This window comes from Coenobita brevimanus, chromosome 23 (assembly GCF_032717465.1).
Source record: "Coenobita brevimanus isolate Jiangsu-jjx chromosome 23, ASM3271746v2, whole genome shotgun sequence".
NCBI lineage: Eukaryota > Metazoa > Arthropoda > Malacostraca > Decapoda > Coenobitidae > Coenobita > Coenobita brevimanus.
Genome location: NC_136976.1, coordinates 46860850 through 46876871, shown reverse-complemented (window position 1 = coordinate 46876871; position 16022 = coordinate 46860850). Strand labels below are relative to the sequence as shown.

The following is a 16022-nucleotide window of genomic DNA, read 5'->3' as shown; positions in this document are numbered from 1 at the left end:
CATCAAGATAACTTTGTTCATATGAGTAGTTTTGTCCACTTCAGAACTACTGACTAACTGAGTTTCATTTTTCATCACAGATTTCTCCATATGGGACAATTTGCATATCTGAGTTTTGTCCATCTGAGCATTACTAATTCTATCATTATTCTTATATGACTTTGTAATAGCTAAAACTCCATCTCTTATTCTTTGTAGCAATTTCTTTGTACTTTTGACCACATGCTGTCGAAATGGAGGGTTCTGGGAGGTAAGGCTGTGGACACAGAAATCAAATATTAAGTCTAGTTCATGTTTCTCAGGTAACTCAGTTGACTTTGGGCTTTCACACAGAAGGCTAAAGACTGCAGACTGAACTGATTCATTCCTGTGAGAGAGACAAAGTTCAATGATATGGTAAGGTAAGAGGCACTTCCAATATCTATTATCATCTCCATCATGTTTCAAGTGGCAATGTCTGAGCCACTGTGAAGAATACCTCCCAATTTTCACACACATGAGAAGCAGACACAGTTTTTCACTCACTGGATTTCCTGAGTACTGAACAAGTTTGGCCACAGCTGTTTCAAGACATTCTGGGGAGGTAAAGAGTAGTTTTTTGAATAACAGTTCAAACCCAAATGTCTGCATATCTTCAGAGAACATGTCAATAAATGTATTTAGCCAAATATTTTCCCAAATGTCACCCGTGACTTCCTTTTGATGTTGTATAAAGAGTGCAGCTATAAGATCAGCAGCATGACTTGCCACAGCTGGATCTTTCATGGAAATCATGAGATCACGAGGCACGTTTGGATACAACTCAAGAAGATGCTGTGCTCCTACAACTGGTACCATGCATCCCACCGCACTAAATCGGAACTTATGTAAATTTAGTTGTTTCAAAAAATTCTTGCAGATACTAAAAAAATATTGTCTGCTCTTCTCTTCATCAATATGTTGGTGGATTTTTAGTAGATTCACAAATGTCTCCTTAGCTGCATGCTTAACACTATCCAGGAAGTGGTCCCAAGCCAACCATAGATAATCAAGGAGATTTAGCATAAGAGGAGACGAGAGATCAAAAAGGGCTTTGTAGTCCTCTACTGCACCTTCTTTCACAGACTGCAGGGCTTCTAAAGTCCGCACAGTCCACTGCTGAAGTACTCTGATTTCACTAACAGTCACAGTACCATCATTAGACTGACACTCTGGGGTTAAGACAGCTTGAAGCACCTCCAAACCCAAGCAGGTACCATCTTGATATGTGATGAGGAAGGTTGGAGGAGTGACACACAGGATACCATTGATTATAGCCAATTTTGCTACAACAGGAAGAGCCAAATACTGTCCTTCTGCACTCATAACAGCTTTGACAAGGTTTTTCATGTCCTTATACTGTTGTCCCTCATTTTTTATTCCTCCATGACTGCGGATGGTATGCAGAAGTGCCACAAGTTGTCCACAATTGACTCTCAAGTCAAGTGGACAAGTGGAATGGTTTAAAATATCAATCAACTGTACAAGCATTTCCCTTAATGTATCTTTTGCCACTTCTGATACATCTTCCACCAACTGGATTGACCCTGATGCTTTGACATGTTGCTGGAGGTAGGTAGTGCAGCTCTTTACCAAGTGCTGTATTTGGTGTAATGCTGATGAAGCTTCCACTGCTGATGATTCTCTGGAAACAGAAAAGTCTTTCATCAAAATCCTCATCATCTTATTAATGTTATCATCTTCCACAGATGATGGATCAGAAACAAAGTACCGTAACAGTGAGGTCATCCATACTTAAAAGCTGAGGTAATCAACAAATGTGAAGAAACTGGGAGATGACACGTGTGAGAAAAGGTGTTTAAGTGTGAATATGGATGGAACTAGAATGAGAAAGTGTCCAAAGAAAACACATAATGAGGTGCTGCGAGACAGCCTTCAGGTTATGGACTTGACTCGTGAGACAGCATGAGATCATGGAGCATACCAAGCTTCCTTTGCTAAAATATTCAGTTTACATATTTAGTCATAAAAATATATATATATATATATATATATATATATATATATGTTGCTAAAATATTCAGTTTACATATTTAGTCATAAAAATATATATATATATATATATATATATATATATATATATATATATATATATGGAAACTATCACATATATTCCAACCTTATATTTCTTTGCCAGAGTAGTAGCAGTCCTTGTTGTACAGCTTTCACAACTATCAGATGAAATTCCTGATGTGTTCTTGTTAAACAATCTGTCTGCTCTATCCGGGTGTATGTCTGTTGTCTGGGCAATAACTGGTCTGCATATTCTGAGAGCAGTACAACCCCTTGGACCAGTGGTGTGGGGTTGTTCTTGGTGGTCAGAGCATCTTTAAGCAGTCCTGTTATCATCTCATTGTATGCAGTCTTGTGTTTTTCCCTGATGGCTGGCAGGCATCTAAAATAATAATAATAGTAATAATCCATCCATTCATCATCCAATCCTACGTCGCCCCATGAGAAGCGTAGGAACCCGGGGATAGGGAATTGGTCCTGACATTTAAGATGAGAGTGACCAGCCTCACACATCCCTGAGTGGCATTACATTAGCAATAAAACCCAACCACCCCTTGGATATAAACCTGCACCGACTCAATCCGATTGGAGTGCCTTAATTACCCACTAAACCACTAGGTGCCATAATTTGGTTATATGGTTACCACCCAGCAGAATAAATGGTTTCCTGGTGTACAGGAAACCCTTTGGCTTGTCACTCAGTGTAGAGTCACCCATAGGTAGAAGGAAGAAGAAAGAATGAAGAAAAGAAAGAAAGAAGAGGGAATGTAAAGTCAACCGTAGGCAGAAGGAAGTGGAAAGAATGAAGGAAAGAAAGACAGAAGAGGAAGGAAGGAAGAGATGAAAGGGCAGACACCTAGAGCAACACTACATCAAGCGAGTGGATGGTAAGTGCCAAATGATAATAATAATAATAATAATAATTAGTAATAATAATATTAGTACAGTAATAATAATAATAATACATCCATCCATCGGCCAATCCTACATTGCCCCATGAAGAGTGTAGGAGCCTGGGGCTAGGCAGTTGGTCCTGATATTTAACCCATACCATCCCAGGCATTTTTGCAATTTCATATCCACCCAATCCCAGACACTTTTTCATGACATCCTGACGCTATGACAGACAGTGGCCAATTGATGTTACCCACCCACCCAGAACCAATCTCAGTTCTACAAGTGCTTGGGCACAGTGTTGCCAATACATTAACCCCTTAACCGCGGGGCGTCACTTTTGTGACGCTTGGGAGCAAGGGATCATACCGCAGGGAGACACTTTTGTGATTCTGTGTTATTTTGAATTCGCCCGGGCTTTGAAGTGGTGGCTTGTATCATCTATCAGTACTGCCAATGTCCAACACTAGTCAGCACTCCTAATCTCATCTGTACTCCCATCCATTGTTGACAATTCAGCCATTTCTCCCCATTCTTGACTCCCCTCCCTACCTCCCCTCCATTACCCTATCCTCTCGCCTGCCCGGCCGTGCTACACTAAGTAAATCTTCCCTGGAATTTTTCACTGATTTCATCCATTGAAATAAGCCCTATGCCCTATTCTTATACCAAATAATATATACAAGAAAGAAATAAGGTAAGTGAGAGTGCCATACACCTAGAACTGGCTAATTATCACCTGACAACACCTCACGTGCACTCGTTCGCTAATTTTCGCTGTTTATTTCCCCTTGAAATATGTCGTATAATCTATTTTCGTAATAAAAATATATATAAGAAAGGAAGGGAGAAGCCTAAGTGATATTTACATTCACCTGGAACTATCTAATTATTGCAGGCCACCACACTGTATTCTACGCTAAGTAAATCTTCCCTGGAATTTTCCACTGATTTCATCCATTGAAATAAGCCCTATGCCCTATTCTTATACCAAATAAGATATACAAAAAAGAAATAAGGTAAGTGATAGTGCCATATACCTGGAATTGGCTAATTATCACCTGACAACACCTCACGTGCACTCGTTCGCTAATTTTCGCTGTTTATTTCCCCTTGAAATATGCCGTATAATCTATTTTCATAATAAATTTACATATAAGGAGGGAAGGGAGAACCCTAAGTGATATTTATATTCACCTGGAACTACCTAATTTATTATGTATTGTCTTGGTTTCCTGCCAATCATTTCATTGCTATATATTAGCAGGTCTCACAGAGCTGAAGTTGGTAGTATTTCACTCACCCTAGCCAGGCGGCAGGAGGCCACTACTATCAGTTCACTGTCGTCTTTGAATGTGGGAGTATGTCTGATTTGCTTCTGCTAACTTCTGCCACTTTATAGCCCCAGGCAAAGGGCCCTGTGACCTTTACCCCCTACTAAACCTCGTGTGAAAAGAGGTAAAGGGCTGACAATTGATAGAGAGTGACTATGATCTTTTTATTGAGTAAAACAGTGCAAGTGGAATTGTAAATAAAGTGTAAATAATGTGTAAACAGCAAGTGAGAGCAATGAATGTAAATATAAGTGAACAGTGGAAAATAGTTTTATAAGTTACTTCAAGTGACAGTGCATAACACAGTGTAAATAAAATAGAAATGTAAATAATGTAAATAAAGTAGAGAACGTAAATAGAAATGTAAATGAGTGGTATTATAAGAATACGAGTATATATACTAGGAGTAATGAAAGTGAAAGTTTCACTCTAGCATGTATGAATACTATGAGTTATGAGAGTGAAGGTGAAAGTGACATTCACTCTCAATGCTAGTATACAGGACGAGAAAGTGAATGCTACGTATTTTACTGGAAGAAATTGAATCCCTACAGTGACAATAAACTAATATTACTGAAGGAAACTTATGGATAAAGTCTGTAGATATATATAAGTGTTATATAGTAAACTGTGTGTTTTTATGAATAATAGACAACACTAGCGGCGAACGATCGGAAGTGGGATGGTCATACACCCTCGTAATTTTCATTGCTTTCACAGTGTTTTTTTTGGGGAAGTATGGATTCCAAACTATTTGAGAATCATAGATTAGTGTTTCTAGTGATAATATCAAGCTGTGGTAATCATATTATGAGTTGTCGGGAAGTGTAAAGTACAGACTTCGTTACCCAACTTCAGAGGTCTCCACAAGTCCTACGGTACTCGACGAAGGCTCAACAAACACCCAAGGAGAAAGCTCAAGGTATGTGCCATAAGTATATGTGATTTTAATATTCTAGGACTAATAACTGATTTTTGGCAAATATTTTTAGAGAGTCTGTCGGAGCGCGAATATGCCCGCGGGAGCCACAAGTCAAAGCAAAACAAGCCTGCAGTTTAAGGGTTAAAGTACTCCTTAGCAAAAAATTAGCTATACTGAAGCAATTTGAGATGCTACAGGGCTCGAACTTTGCTGTCGGCACCATCACGTCAGTGGGATTAAGTGAGATTTTTTTTACTGTCGGCAGCATGCCGATGGCGGGATTGTACAGGTTAAGATGAGAGTGACCTGCCTCACTCATCCCTGAGTGGCATTGCATGAGCAATAAACCCCAACCACCCCTTGGATAGAAACCTTCACCGGCTCAATCCGACTGCAGCACAATAATTACCCACTAAACCATCAGGCACCAAAATTTGGTTATATGGTTACCACCCAGTGTAGGAAATGGTTTCCTGGTTTACAGGAAACCATTTGGCTTGTCACTCAGTGCAGAGTCATCCACAGGCAGAAGGAAAAGGAAAGAGTGATGGAATGAAAGACAGATGAAGAAGTGTAAAGTCACCTGTGGGCAAAGGAAAGAGGAAAGAATGAAGGAAAGAAAGACAGAAGAGGAAGGAAGGATGAGAGGAAAGGGCAGACACCCAAAGTAGCTATACACTGAGTGAGAAGATGGGGGGCACCTCCAGTTTCCATTTAATAATAATAACCACCACCATCATCATCATCTAATATTAATAATCCATACATCCATCATCCAATCCTACGTTGCCCCATGAGGAGTGTAGAAGCCCAGGGCTAGGCAAGTTGGTCCTCACATTTAAGATGAGAGTGACCAGCCTCACTCATCACTGAGTGGCATTATGTGAGCAATAAACTCCAACCATCCCTTGGATATAAACTTTCACCAGCCCAATCTGACTGGAGCTGCTTAATTACCCACTAAACCACCAGGTGCCAAAATTTTGTTATATGGCTGCCACCCAGCGTAGTAAATGGTTTCCTGGTGTACAGGAAACCATTTGGCTTGTCACTCAGTGTAGAATCACCCGCAGGCAGAAGGAAGAGGAAAGAATAAAGGAAAGAGAAACAAAAGAGTGAGTGTAGTCATCTGTAGGCAGAAGGAATAGGAAAGAATGAAGGAATGAAAGACAGAAGATGATGGAAGGAAAGAAGGATGGAGAAGAGGAAAGGACAGACACCCGATAGCAGCACTACACTGAGTGAGTGGATGGTGAGCTCCCCCACCTATAACTCTAATAATAGTCATAATAGTAATAATAATAATAATAATAATTATAATAATTATAATCATCATCATCATCATCATCATCATAATAATCATCATCCGGGTCTCCTTTCCCACCCTAGGACACGGTGTCACGAATCAATTCGCGACATTTCCTTTTTGTGAGAAGCCACGAACTATTAGTGGAAAACTCACTGTGTATCGCTCAGTTAACCGTTTCTCTCTCTATTCCGGGGTATACTTTTCAAATAATTCGTCACCGTTTTCAAAAAGTGACCGATTTAATGCACGTCACTAAGTGCGCTACTGAGCGATACAATTATTTCTTTATCGTTTGCCTCTGCTTCATTCAACCGTTAGCCACGCCTTCTTCCGGTGGCCTGTGCGTACTGCTTATGCATTATTTGAATTCAGTCTTGTGTTTGCTGTGACGGAGAAAGGGTCTGTGCTCAGAAGTGGAGAGGTCAGCTAGCACCCCAAGCTCCATTAGTACAGTTAATCCCAGTACTCCCACCCCCCACTCCTTGGGTGATACATAGTATTCATCGACTGGTATTTCCTTTGTGTATTTCCTAGTTTTAAGAGCTTAGTTAAGGTGTTTTTCCTAGGCGTAAGTATTTAGCTTTTGTGCGAGTGAGCGAGTGCGTCTCATTTAATTTGATTTGAAATGTAATGTTAAATTTATTTTTGTGATTAATAAATTTAACAGTTCTATTTCTTGAGCTTAATGTAGAGTAAAAATCTTGTTTCATTTCTCCATAATTAAGCTTATTTTCCATACAGCTCCTAGCTTGCATAAACATTTACTATTCATAACTGGTACTTAGACCAGTCTTGTTGTATTAACTTAAAATCCGTTGTGCCAGGAGTTAATGCATCAGCAAGAACCTGATGTTATTATTATTAGTATTAGTTATTTATTGTCAGGGGTGATGTAACTTTCTCCAGAGGCTAACAGTACAGTAATTCAGCAATTGTGAGTAATTAGTCTCTGCTGAGTACTGTTGAGAAAGTTTATAAATTCTCGTTCTTAGAGAATCTTAGCAAATCAAGCGTAAAAGTAATCGTTGCTTGATGTAGCAAGACAATCATTGTCTCTGCTCTTCAATATTATTGAATATTATTATCAATTTAAATAATATTTAACCATTTATATCAAAATTACCGCGATATTATAAAAACCCCGTGACAATTGGCGACCTCATTCCAGGATATTAACTCCTAGCTCTAAAGCTATTCACGAGATAGTGCTCACTCATTCATATTTAGGTATTTATCATTAAAGTTTATAGGCACAAGCTTACTGGTGTTTACCCTTAATTTAGCAAGTGAATTTTGCTTTATTAATCAATAGAATACTTAACTCTAGTTTATTCTTGGTAACGCCAGACGATTTTATTCGCTCCTGGGAAGTCGGCGTACCCATTGTGTTTATTATTGAGTCTTCCCAGTCATTTACATTTTTTATTTATTCTTTGCCAGTTAACTGGATAAGACTGGTCACCACTAGCTTGTGTCTGTACTCTTTACTTTTGTTTATTAGTATTCGTCGCTAAGCAGTCAGTACTCAATTTCGGTTTGCTTAATAAATTAGCGAAATGGCTACTACTGTATTTTTACAGGAAGCCAAAGAAATGGGTCTTTCGGACCCAACGAAATTAAAGAGTATATACTCTCACGGCATAATCAGGAGCAGCAGCGCGAGAATGATGCCCGTGAAGAGCGTAGATTCAGCGCGAATACGAGCGAGAACAGCGCGAATACGACGAGAACAGCGCGAACGAGCAGAAACAACGCGAGCTCGAGTTAGAAAAAGAGCGAGAACAGCGCGAATACGAGCGTGAACAACGCGGCGAGAACGAGAACATGAACGTGCCGAACGTGAGGCACGAGAAAAACATGAACTTGAAATGATGAAGCTCAAGCGAGATTCCTTGGCTTCAGACACGTCTGGTGCAGTTGGTCAAAGCTCCACGGCGTTCCCCTGCACATGTCCTGGCGACCCCACGCATCAAGCTTCCTTCATACAAGGAAAGCGAGGCGAATCGAGCCGTACATAGCTCGTTTGAGAGGACATGGCAGACTTATATCAACTGGATGAGGCAGCTAAGCGGCTTCAATTTCTTAGTTTATTTGGGGGCCCTGCCCTCGATATTCTCCACAGAATTCGTGGAGACAATCTCACATATGAGATGATGAAAGCTGCACTCATTAAGGCGTATGGTCTCACAGTAGACGACGCCAAAGTTCAGTTCATGCGAGCTCGTCTCCAAGACAAGGAGACAGCTGTTCAGTTCCTTGATCGTCTCACAGCTTACTTAAATGAGTGGATGGAGAAAGATGAAACTCCTTCCACGCGTGAGGGATAATTGACCTTATGCTGCGTACACAGCTAGAGAGGTCGTGGCCTGCTGAGCTCATAGCACAGCTTAAGATCTGCCAGGTGAAAGATGCCAGCCAAATGGCAGAGAAGGCTGACGCATTCTTTACTGCATACGGGTATCAAGCTCGTAAGCAAAACACCTGGAGCAGAAAAGATACTAAGTCTGGGAAGCAGTCTCAGACTGAATCCCAGCAACAAGGTCATTCTCAGAATAATGGCCAAGGTCCAAAACCGCAGTGGAAGGACCAGGGGCAAAACACTCAGAAACCTGAGTGGAAGCGGTACAACAAGTACCCTAACCAGCAGCAGTATCAGCCACGCAACCGACCGTCGGGACAAACTTTTTCACCACCAGCTCAAAAGAGGCAGGAAGCGAACGCAGCCTTCATTCCTCAGCAGCAGCACGGTGGTCACGTCCCTACCAGTGTGGGTACTTCCCCACAGTTCACTAGTCCCACAGTGACAGTGAACCCCCCTCCACAGATGGCCAATGTTCCATCTTCTCAAGTATATAACCCTCAAGGCACAATGTTTGCCACATCAATTCAGCAGCCTCATGAGTGGCTAGCTGCTTCCTCCTCCACAGGCCCTCCCACAGGTGACAGTACCTTCCTTGTTCAGCCAGGGTTTGTGGAAGGCATTCCTGTGAAGGTCCTGAGAGACAATGGTTCCTCAGGTTGCTCTGTTAAGCAGAGTTTAGTTCGGCCTGAACAGTATACAGGTCGACAGATCCATGCAAAGCTTATTGATGGATCAGTGAGATTGTTCCCTGAGGCATGTATCCAGGTGGCATCTCCATTTTATACTGGTACGACACTTGCAGTTGTCATGCCAGAGCCTCTATTTGACTTGATAGTAGGCAATATTCAAGGAGCCAAGGATAGTTGCTCCGATGATGGCGCCACTCAGACTTCGGCTGCTGCGGTAACACGAGCCATGACTGAGGCTCCAGACTGTGTCACCCCAGTGATCATTGAATCGCCGCAAGATCTGATGTGCAGTCAACTTGTTGTACAAGAACAACATTCTGACCCGACACTTGCTGCCGTGCTGAATAAACAAAAGGGTCGAGTGATTAAGTATTCACGGGGAGGTCGAGCCAAGTTCCTTCGCAAACAAGGACGGCTCTACCGTGAGTCACGAACACCCGAGGGCGAGGTTCGACTGCAGTTTGTCGTTCCCGCCAAGTACCGCCCAGCAGTGTTACAATGGGGTCATTGTCCAGCCTCAGGAGGTCACCTGGGCAAAAGGAAGACCCAGGGCCGTATCCGAGCTGACTTTTTCTGGCCAGGGATGGGACGAGACATAGACAGTTTTGTCCGCTCCTGCAGTGTGTGCCAAAGTATCACCACTGATCAGGGACATGTCCTTCCTGTGCCGTTCATAACCACACCTGTAATCTCTGAGTCAGTTGAGAGACAGGGTAGTGGTGAAGTGGGTGCAGACCTGATGTCTCGCCCATTGGCCCCACAGGACACAGTATGTCCAGGGCCTGTACATGCATATTATGTACCTTAAGTTAAGGGGGAAGTTGAGAGGCGACTTGAGGCTATGGAAGACCCAAGTTTGCACAAGGATTCTCAGCTTCCCGGTACTAATATAAGTACCGGGTATTGTATTGTAGGTTAAGGGGGAAGTTCGAGAGAGAACTCCGCTGTGGCGACTTGAGGCTATGGAAGACCCAAGTTTGCACAAGGTTTCTCAGCTCTCCGATATTAATATAAGTACTGTAGGTTAAGGGGGAAGTGAGAACTCTGCAGAGGCGACTTGAGGCTATGGAAGACCCAAGTTTGCACAAGGATTCTCAGCTTTCCGGTACTAATATAAGTATTGTATTGTAGGTTAAGGGGGAAGTGAGAACTCTGCAGAGGCGACTTGAGGCTATGGAAGACCCAAGTTTGCACAAGGTTTCTCAGCTCTCCGATATTAATATAAGTACTGTAGGTTGAGGCACAGGTTGAGGACCCGTGTGCAGTTCGAGGCTATGGAAGACCCGAGTTTGCACAGGGATTCTCAACTTGCCGACCATAATCGTGTGCTAAAATTAATGGCGACCTCGAGTGTACTTTTCATAGCATGTACTGACTGCTAGCCAGAGAGAGTAATTGTAACATAATAAGAATTTTGTCTCATTGACACTTTTGATGCTCCACCTTAATTGGTTTTGCAGGTTCAGCAATGGGTGTAGCAGTTTTGCTGTGCGGACCAGCTGGTCGTCTGCCGCACGCTGCCGCCTCTTCTCCTCTGCCTTCGTCGTCGCCATATTATTTACTGTGTCATTTTACACGTAGGTACAGTTACACTACAACTGTCACACCTACACCGTGTATTACATACACCACGCTACACAACAATTAGTTGTCAGTGTAAATGTAAGCAATTTTTCGCTCAGTTTGACCTGAGTACAGGATTTTCACCGTCGTCACGGAGTTTTTCCCTCAAGCTTGCTTCTATTAACGTAAATACGAGGTTTTTTCGCTCACTGGCGACTGCGATTTTCTCCTGTAGCAGGATAGCACACACACCACAGTGTGAATCTTGTGTGACTGAGTTAGGATTTATATATATGTATATTGAAATCTTTCTTCTGAAGGAAGAAAGATTTAATTTTCATGGGGCGTAATGTCACGAATCAATTCGCGACATTTCCTTTTTGTGAGAAGCCACGAACTATTAGTGGAAAACTCACTGTGTATCGCTCAGTTAACCGTTTCTCTCTCTATTCCGGGGTATACTTTTCAAATAATTCGTCACCGTTTTCAAAAAGTGACCGATTTAATGCACGTCACTAAGTGCGCTACTGAGCGATACAATTATTTCTTTATCGTTTGCCTCTGCTTCATTCAACCGTTAGCCACGCCTTCTTCCGGTGGCCTGTGCGTACTGCTTATGCATTATTTGAATTCAGTCTTGTGTTTGCTGTGACGGAGAAAGGGTCTGTGCTCAGAAGTGGAGAGGTCAGCTAGCACCCCAAGCTCCATTAGTACAGTTAATCCCAGTACTCCCACCCCCCACTCCTTGGGTGATACATAGTATTCATCGACTGGTATTTCCTTTGTGTATTTCCTAGTTTTAAGAGCTTAGTTAAGGTGTTTTTCCTAGGCGTAAGTATTTAGCTTTTGTGCGAGTGAGCGAGTGCGTCTCATTTAATTTGATTTGAAATGTAATGTTAAATTTATTTTTGTGATTAATAAATTTAACAGTTCTATTTCTTGAGCTTAATGTAGAGTAAAAATCTTGTTTCATTTCTCCATAATTAAGCTTATTTTCCATACAGCTCCTAGCTTGCATAAACATTTACTATTCATAACTGGTACTTAGACCAGTCTTGTTGTATTAACTTAAAATCCGTTGTGCCAGGAGTTAATGCATCAGCAAGAACCTGATGTTATTATTATTAGTATTAGTTATTTATTGTCAGGGGTGATGTAACTTTCTCCAGAGGCTAACAGTACAGTAATTCAGCAATTGTGAGTAATTAGTCTCTGCTGAGTACTGTTGAGAAAGTTTATAAATTCTCGTTCTTAGAGAATCTTAGCAAATCAGCGTAAAGTAATCGTTGCTTGATGTAGCAAGACAATCATTGTCTCTGCTCTTCAATATTATTGAATATTATTATCAATTTAAATAATATTTAACCATTTATATCAAAATTACCGCGATATTATAAAAACCCCGTGACACACGGTGAGGAGTTGCAATGTCCAGACAGCCCAAATTTGCCCAATCTAATGGGCCATGCTTCCATTCACTCTTCATTCAAGCCCCCGGAATCCTGGCTCTATTGGATATGCCAAAAACATTCACCACGATCTGTAGCGTCATAAACATATCTGATAAAGTCAATCTGGATGCTGCCACGTTAAAAAAGGGGTGCCAAATCCCTGCTCATGCACTTCTCCTCACAACATTCACCCAGCCAGCTCGATCTCTTGTCAGTTCCCTAGTCTCACCAATTTCCAAACCTCTCTTCCTCACACACTCATCCACCATATCTCTCTACCTTCTCCTTCGCCTACCTCGCCTCCTTCCTCCTTCAAATTCGCTCAAATACACATTTTTCACCATTCTATTGTTATCCATTCTCTCCACATGACCAAACCATCTCAGTACACTCTCTTCAATTCTGGCATCAAAAGACTTCCTCACTCCACATCTGGCACAAATCACATTATTTCGTATCCTATCCATTCTCTGACTCCACATACACTCCTCAGCAGTCCCATCTCCACTGCTCACAGTCTTGACTTTTCATTTTCATGCCACACCACTGTCTCACATCCACATGCTAAAGTTGGCATTAACACTGCAGCATGTAAGCCTCGTGCAGCTGCAACACTCAAACCTCTGTTTCTTATCAGGGCCTTCGTTGCACCACCTACCTTCCTTCCTTGTGTCTTTTGCACATTTTCCTCTCTTTTCTATCACTGTACCCTGGTATTTGAACTCCCTCACCAATTCCAGTCTCTCTCCACTCACTGTAACATCACACTGGGAGTCATCTTCTCTCTAAATAACCATTACTTTACTCTTTTCTACATTTACTCTCAAGGCACAATGCTCACAAACATCAGCAAAACTCTGCACTAGTCTACCAAGTTCTTGTCTGGTATTTGCAAGCTGTGCTGCATCAATAGCATGTAGCAAATTTGAGATATTCCATCCATCACCATTCATTACCAACGCCATCCCCCTCTCCATTACATGTGTTTTTACTTCTCTCATCACCCCATCCACATATATATTGAACAACCATGGGGACATCACACAACTTTGTCGCACGCCCAACACCGATCTTGAACCATTCACTTAGATGCCCATTTACCCTTATACATGCTTCACTACCATCATAAAAACTCTTGACGGCACCTAGCAGCTTACCATCTACACCGTACATGCATAAAACTTTCCACAATCCTTCTCTGTCTACTTTGTTGTATGCTTTTTCCTGGTCCATGAATGCCATAAACACCTTCTAGTCCTTCTCACAAGCCTTCACACATCCTCTGCCACCCCTAAAGCCATCCTGTTCATCACTCACTAGGACTTCTGATATCTCTCTTACTTTCTCCGTAATATTTCTTCCATATACCTTCCCTACCACACTTAATGAACTTATGCCATGATAATTCTTGCACTCATTTTGCTCACCTTTATTTTTGTACAGGGGTACAATCACAGCCTTTTTCCACTCTGCTGGCACAGTTTCACTCATCCATGCCTTCTTACATATCTCTAACAAGCACTTCATTCCACTCTCTCCACCACACTTAATCATCTCTGCATACACCTCATCAACCCCAGCTGCCTTCCCATTTTGCAGCCGTTTCACAGCGTTCTTCACCTGTGCAATTGTCACATTTCCAATCATTGCATGCCTTCTCTGCAACCCCCAAAACCAATCATGCTTACAGCGGCTCTGCTCTCTCTATTCCCATTCATCAGGCTTTCAAAATATTCTTTCCATCTGGTCCTTACTTCATTCCCATGGGTTAATAATCAACCACTAACTGCACATCTTTCACACTTTCATATTTCTTTCCGCTGTCACTTCTACATTTCCGCACCTCTTTCCAGAGTAAATTCTTATTCAGAGTAATCTGCATTCATTTTTCTTCCTAGATCATCATTTACCACTTTCTTTTTCCTCTTCACTAGTCCCTTTGCATGCTTCTTGCTCTCAATATATTCAGTTTTTTCGATTGAACGCCTGTTCTGTAACCACTCTAGCCACTTCTTCCTCTTTTCCTTCACTACTCTCCTAACCTCTTCATCCCACCATGCCGTACCTTTCTGTTTTGTTGTTACTGTTGCCACACCACACACTGCTTTAGCATTCCTAACTAAGCAATTCCTATATGCATTTCACAGGCTGGCCAGATCTATTTCCTTCCAATTCACTGATTCTATTTCCTCCTCTACTTTGGTCCTGTATTCATCTGCCATTTCTTGGATCATCAGTTTCTCGACTTTCAGTCTTTCTCCCTGACTGGTCCTCTCTCCTCTGGCCCACCTCACTCCTCTCACCTTGATCTTGCATACCACAATCACATGATCTGACAGACCTCCACATCGTCCTCTCAGCAACCACTCCCAGCATCAACCTCTCTATGAGCACATAATCAATCAGGCTCCATTCAACACGATCCTCGTTCCCTCTATACCATGTATATTTATGTGCATCTTTGTGTTTGAAATACGAGTTACAAATGCACAACCTCCTTTCCTGACACATATCCTTCAGTCACTTCCCATTATCATTTTCTCCTGGCTCTCCATTACAACCCATTATGTCATCCCCAGAACCAGTGCCTACTCTTCCATTCATATCACCCATGTACAGTAGTGTGTGTGTGTGTGTGTGTGTGTGTGTGTGTGTGTGTGTGTGTGTGTGTGTGTGTGTGTGTGTGTGTGTGTGTGTGTGTGTGTGTGTGTGTGTGTGTGTGTGTGTGTGTGTGTGTGTGTGTGTGTGTGTGTGTGTGTGTGTGTGTGTGTGATTATGGCTGGATGTTTCATGAAAACAACTGTCTCACACAGGATAATAATGTACTTTTAGTCTGGAGAACAGGTCATGCTGGCTGGCATCAAAGATTTTATGCTTACTGATGGATACCATTTTAATTCAGTCACTGGCTTCGCTGGATAATGTTGTATGCTGGATAAAGCCCTGTCGGATAATCAGTTTACTGTACTTGGTTCCTCTGGCACCAAACACATAAGGTCAACAAAAGAAAGGTCTTAATCCAAAGCCCATCACCTAATCTATCACTTACTATGGTTAGGATAATAATAATAATACAGTATACATAAATAATGAGACACAACTTATCATGTACAATCTCACTTTAAAAGTTTAGTCCTGAGAGGCACCTTCGGCTTCAGCTGCAGCAAGACTGACCCAAGGAGTCTGGTACATATTCTTGCTGACTCCTCAGACACCAAAGCCAATGATGTCAACTGAAAACAAATTAAGGTTAGCAATGTGTGGAATTCATCCTAAACTATTTGCATCCACAGATTCACCTTATCAAATCTCTTACAATACTCTGCTGCATAGCAAACCAAGACTAGGTTACTAAGCCCAGACATCTAAGGCAAGAATGACAAGTCACTGGCTCCTTAGTGGCATTACATGAACAATAAACTACATCAACTATTTGGACTTAAACT

The 16022-nt window shown here is 41.8% G+C and overlaps 1 protein-coding gene across 1 annotated transcript in view; it reads right to left on the bottom strand.

The window, feature by feature from the left end:
• Nucleotides 1-16022, bottom strand: part of LOC145392692 (tRNA (32-2'-O)-methyltransferase regulator THADA-like) — a 165673-nt gene that overhangs the window by 108019 nt on the left and 41632 nt on the right. The window contains exons 3-5 of the mRNA XM_080266997.1: nt 15697-15809; nt 2159-2434; nt 105-1663 (exon numbers count right to left, since the gene is read on the bottom strand). Coding sequence (XP_080123123.1) covers nt 105-1663; nt 2159-2434; nt 15697-15809 — 1948 coding nt within the window. The remainder of the gene's footprint in view (nt 1-104; nt 1664-2158; nt 2435-15696; nt 15810-16022) is intronic.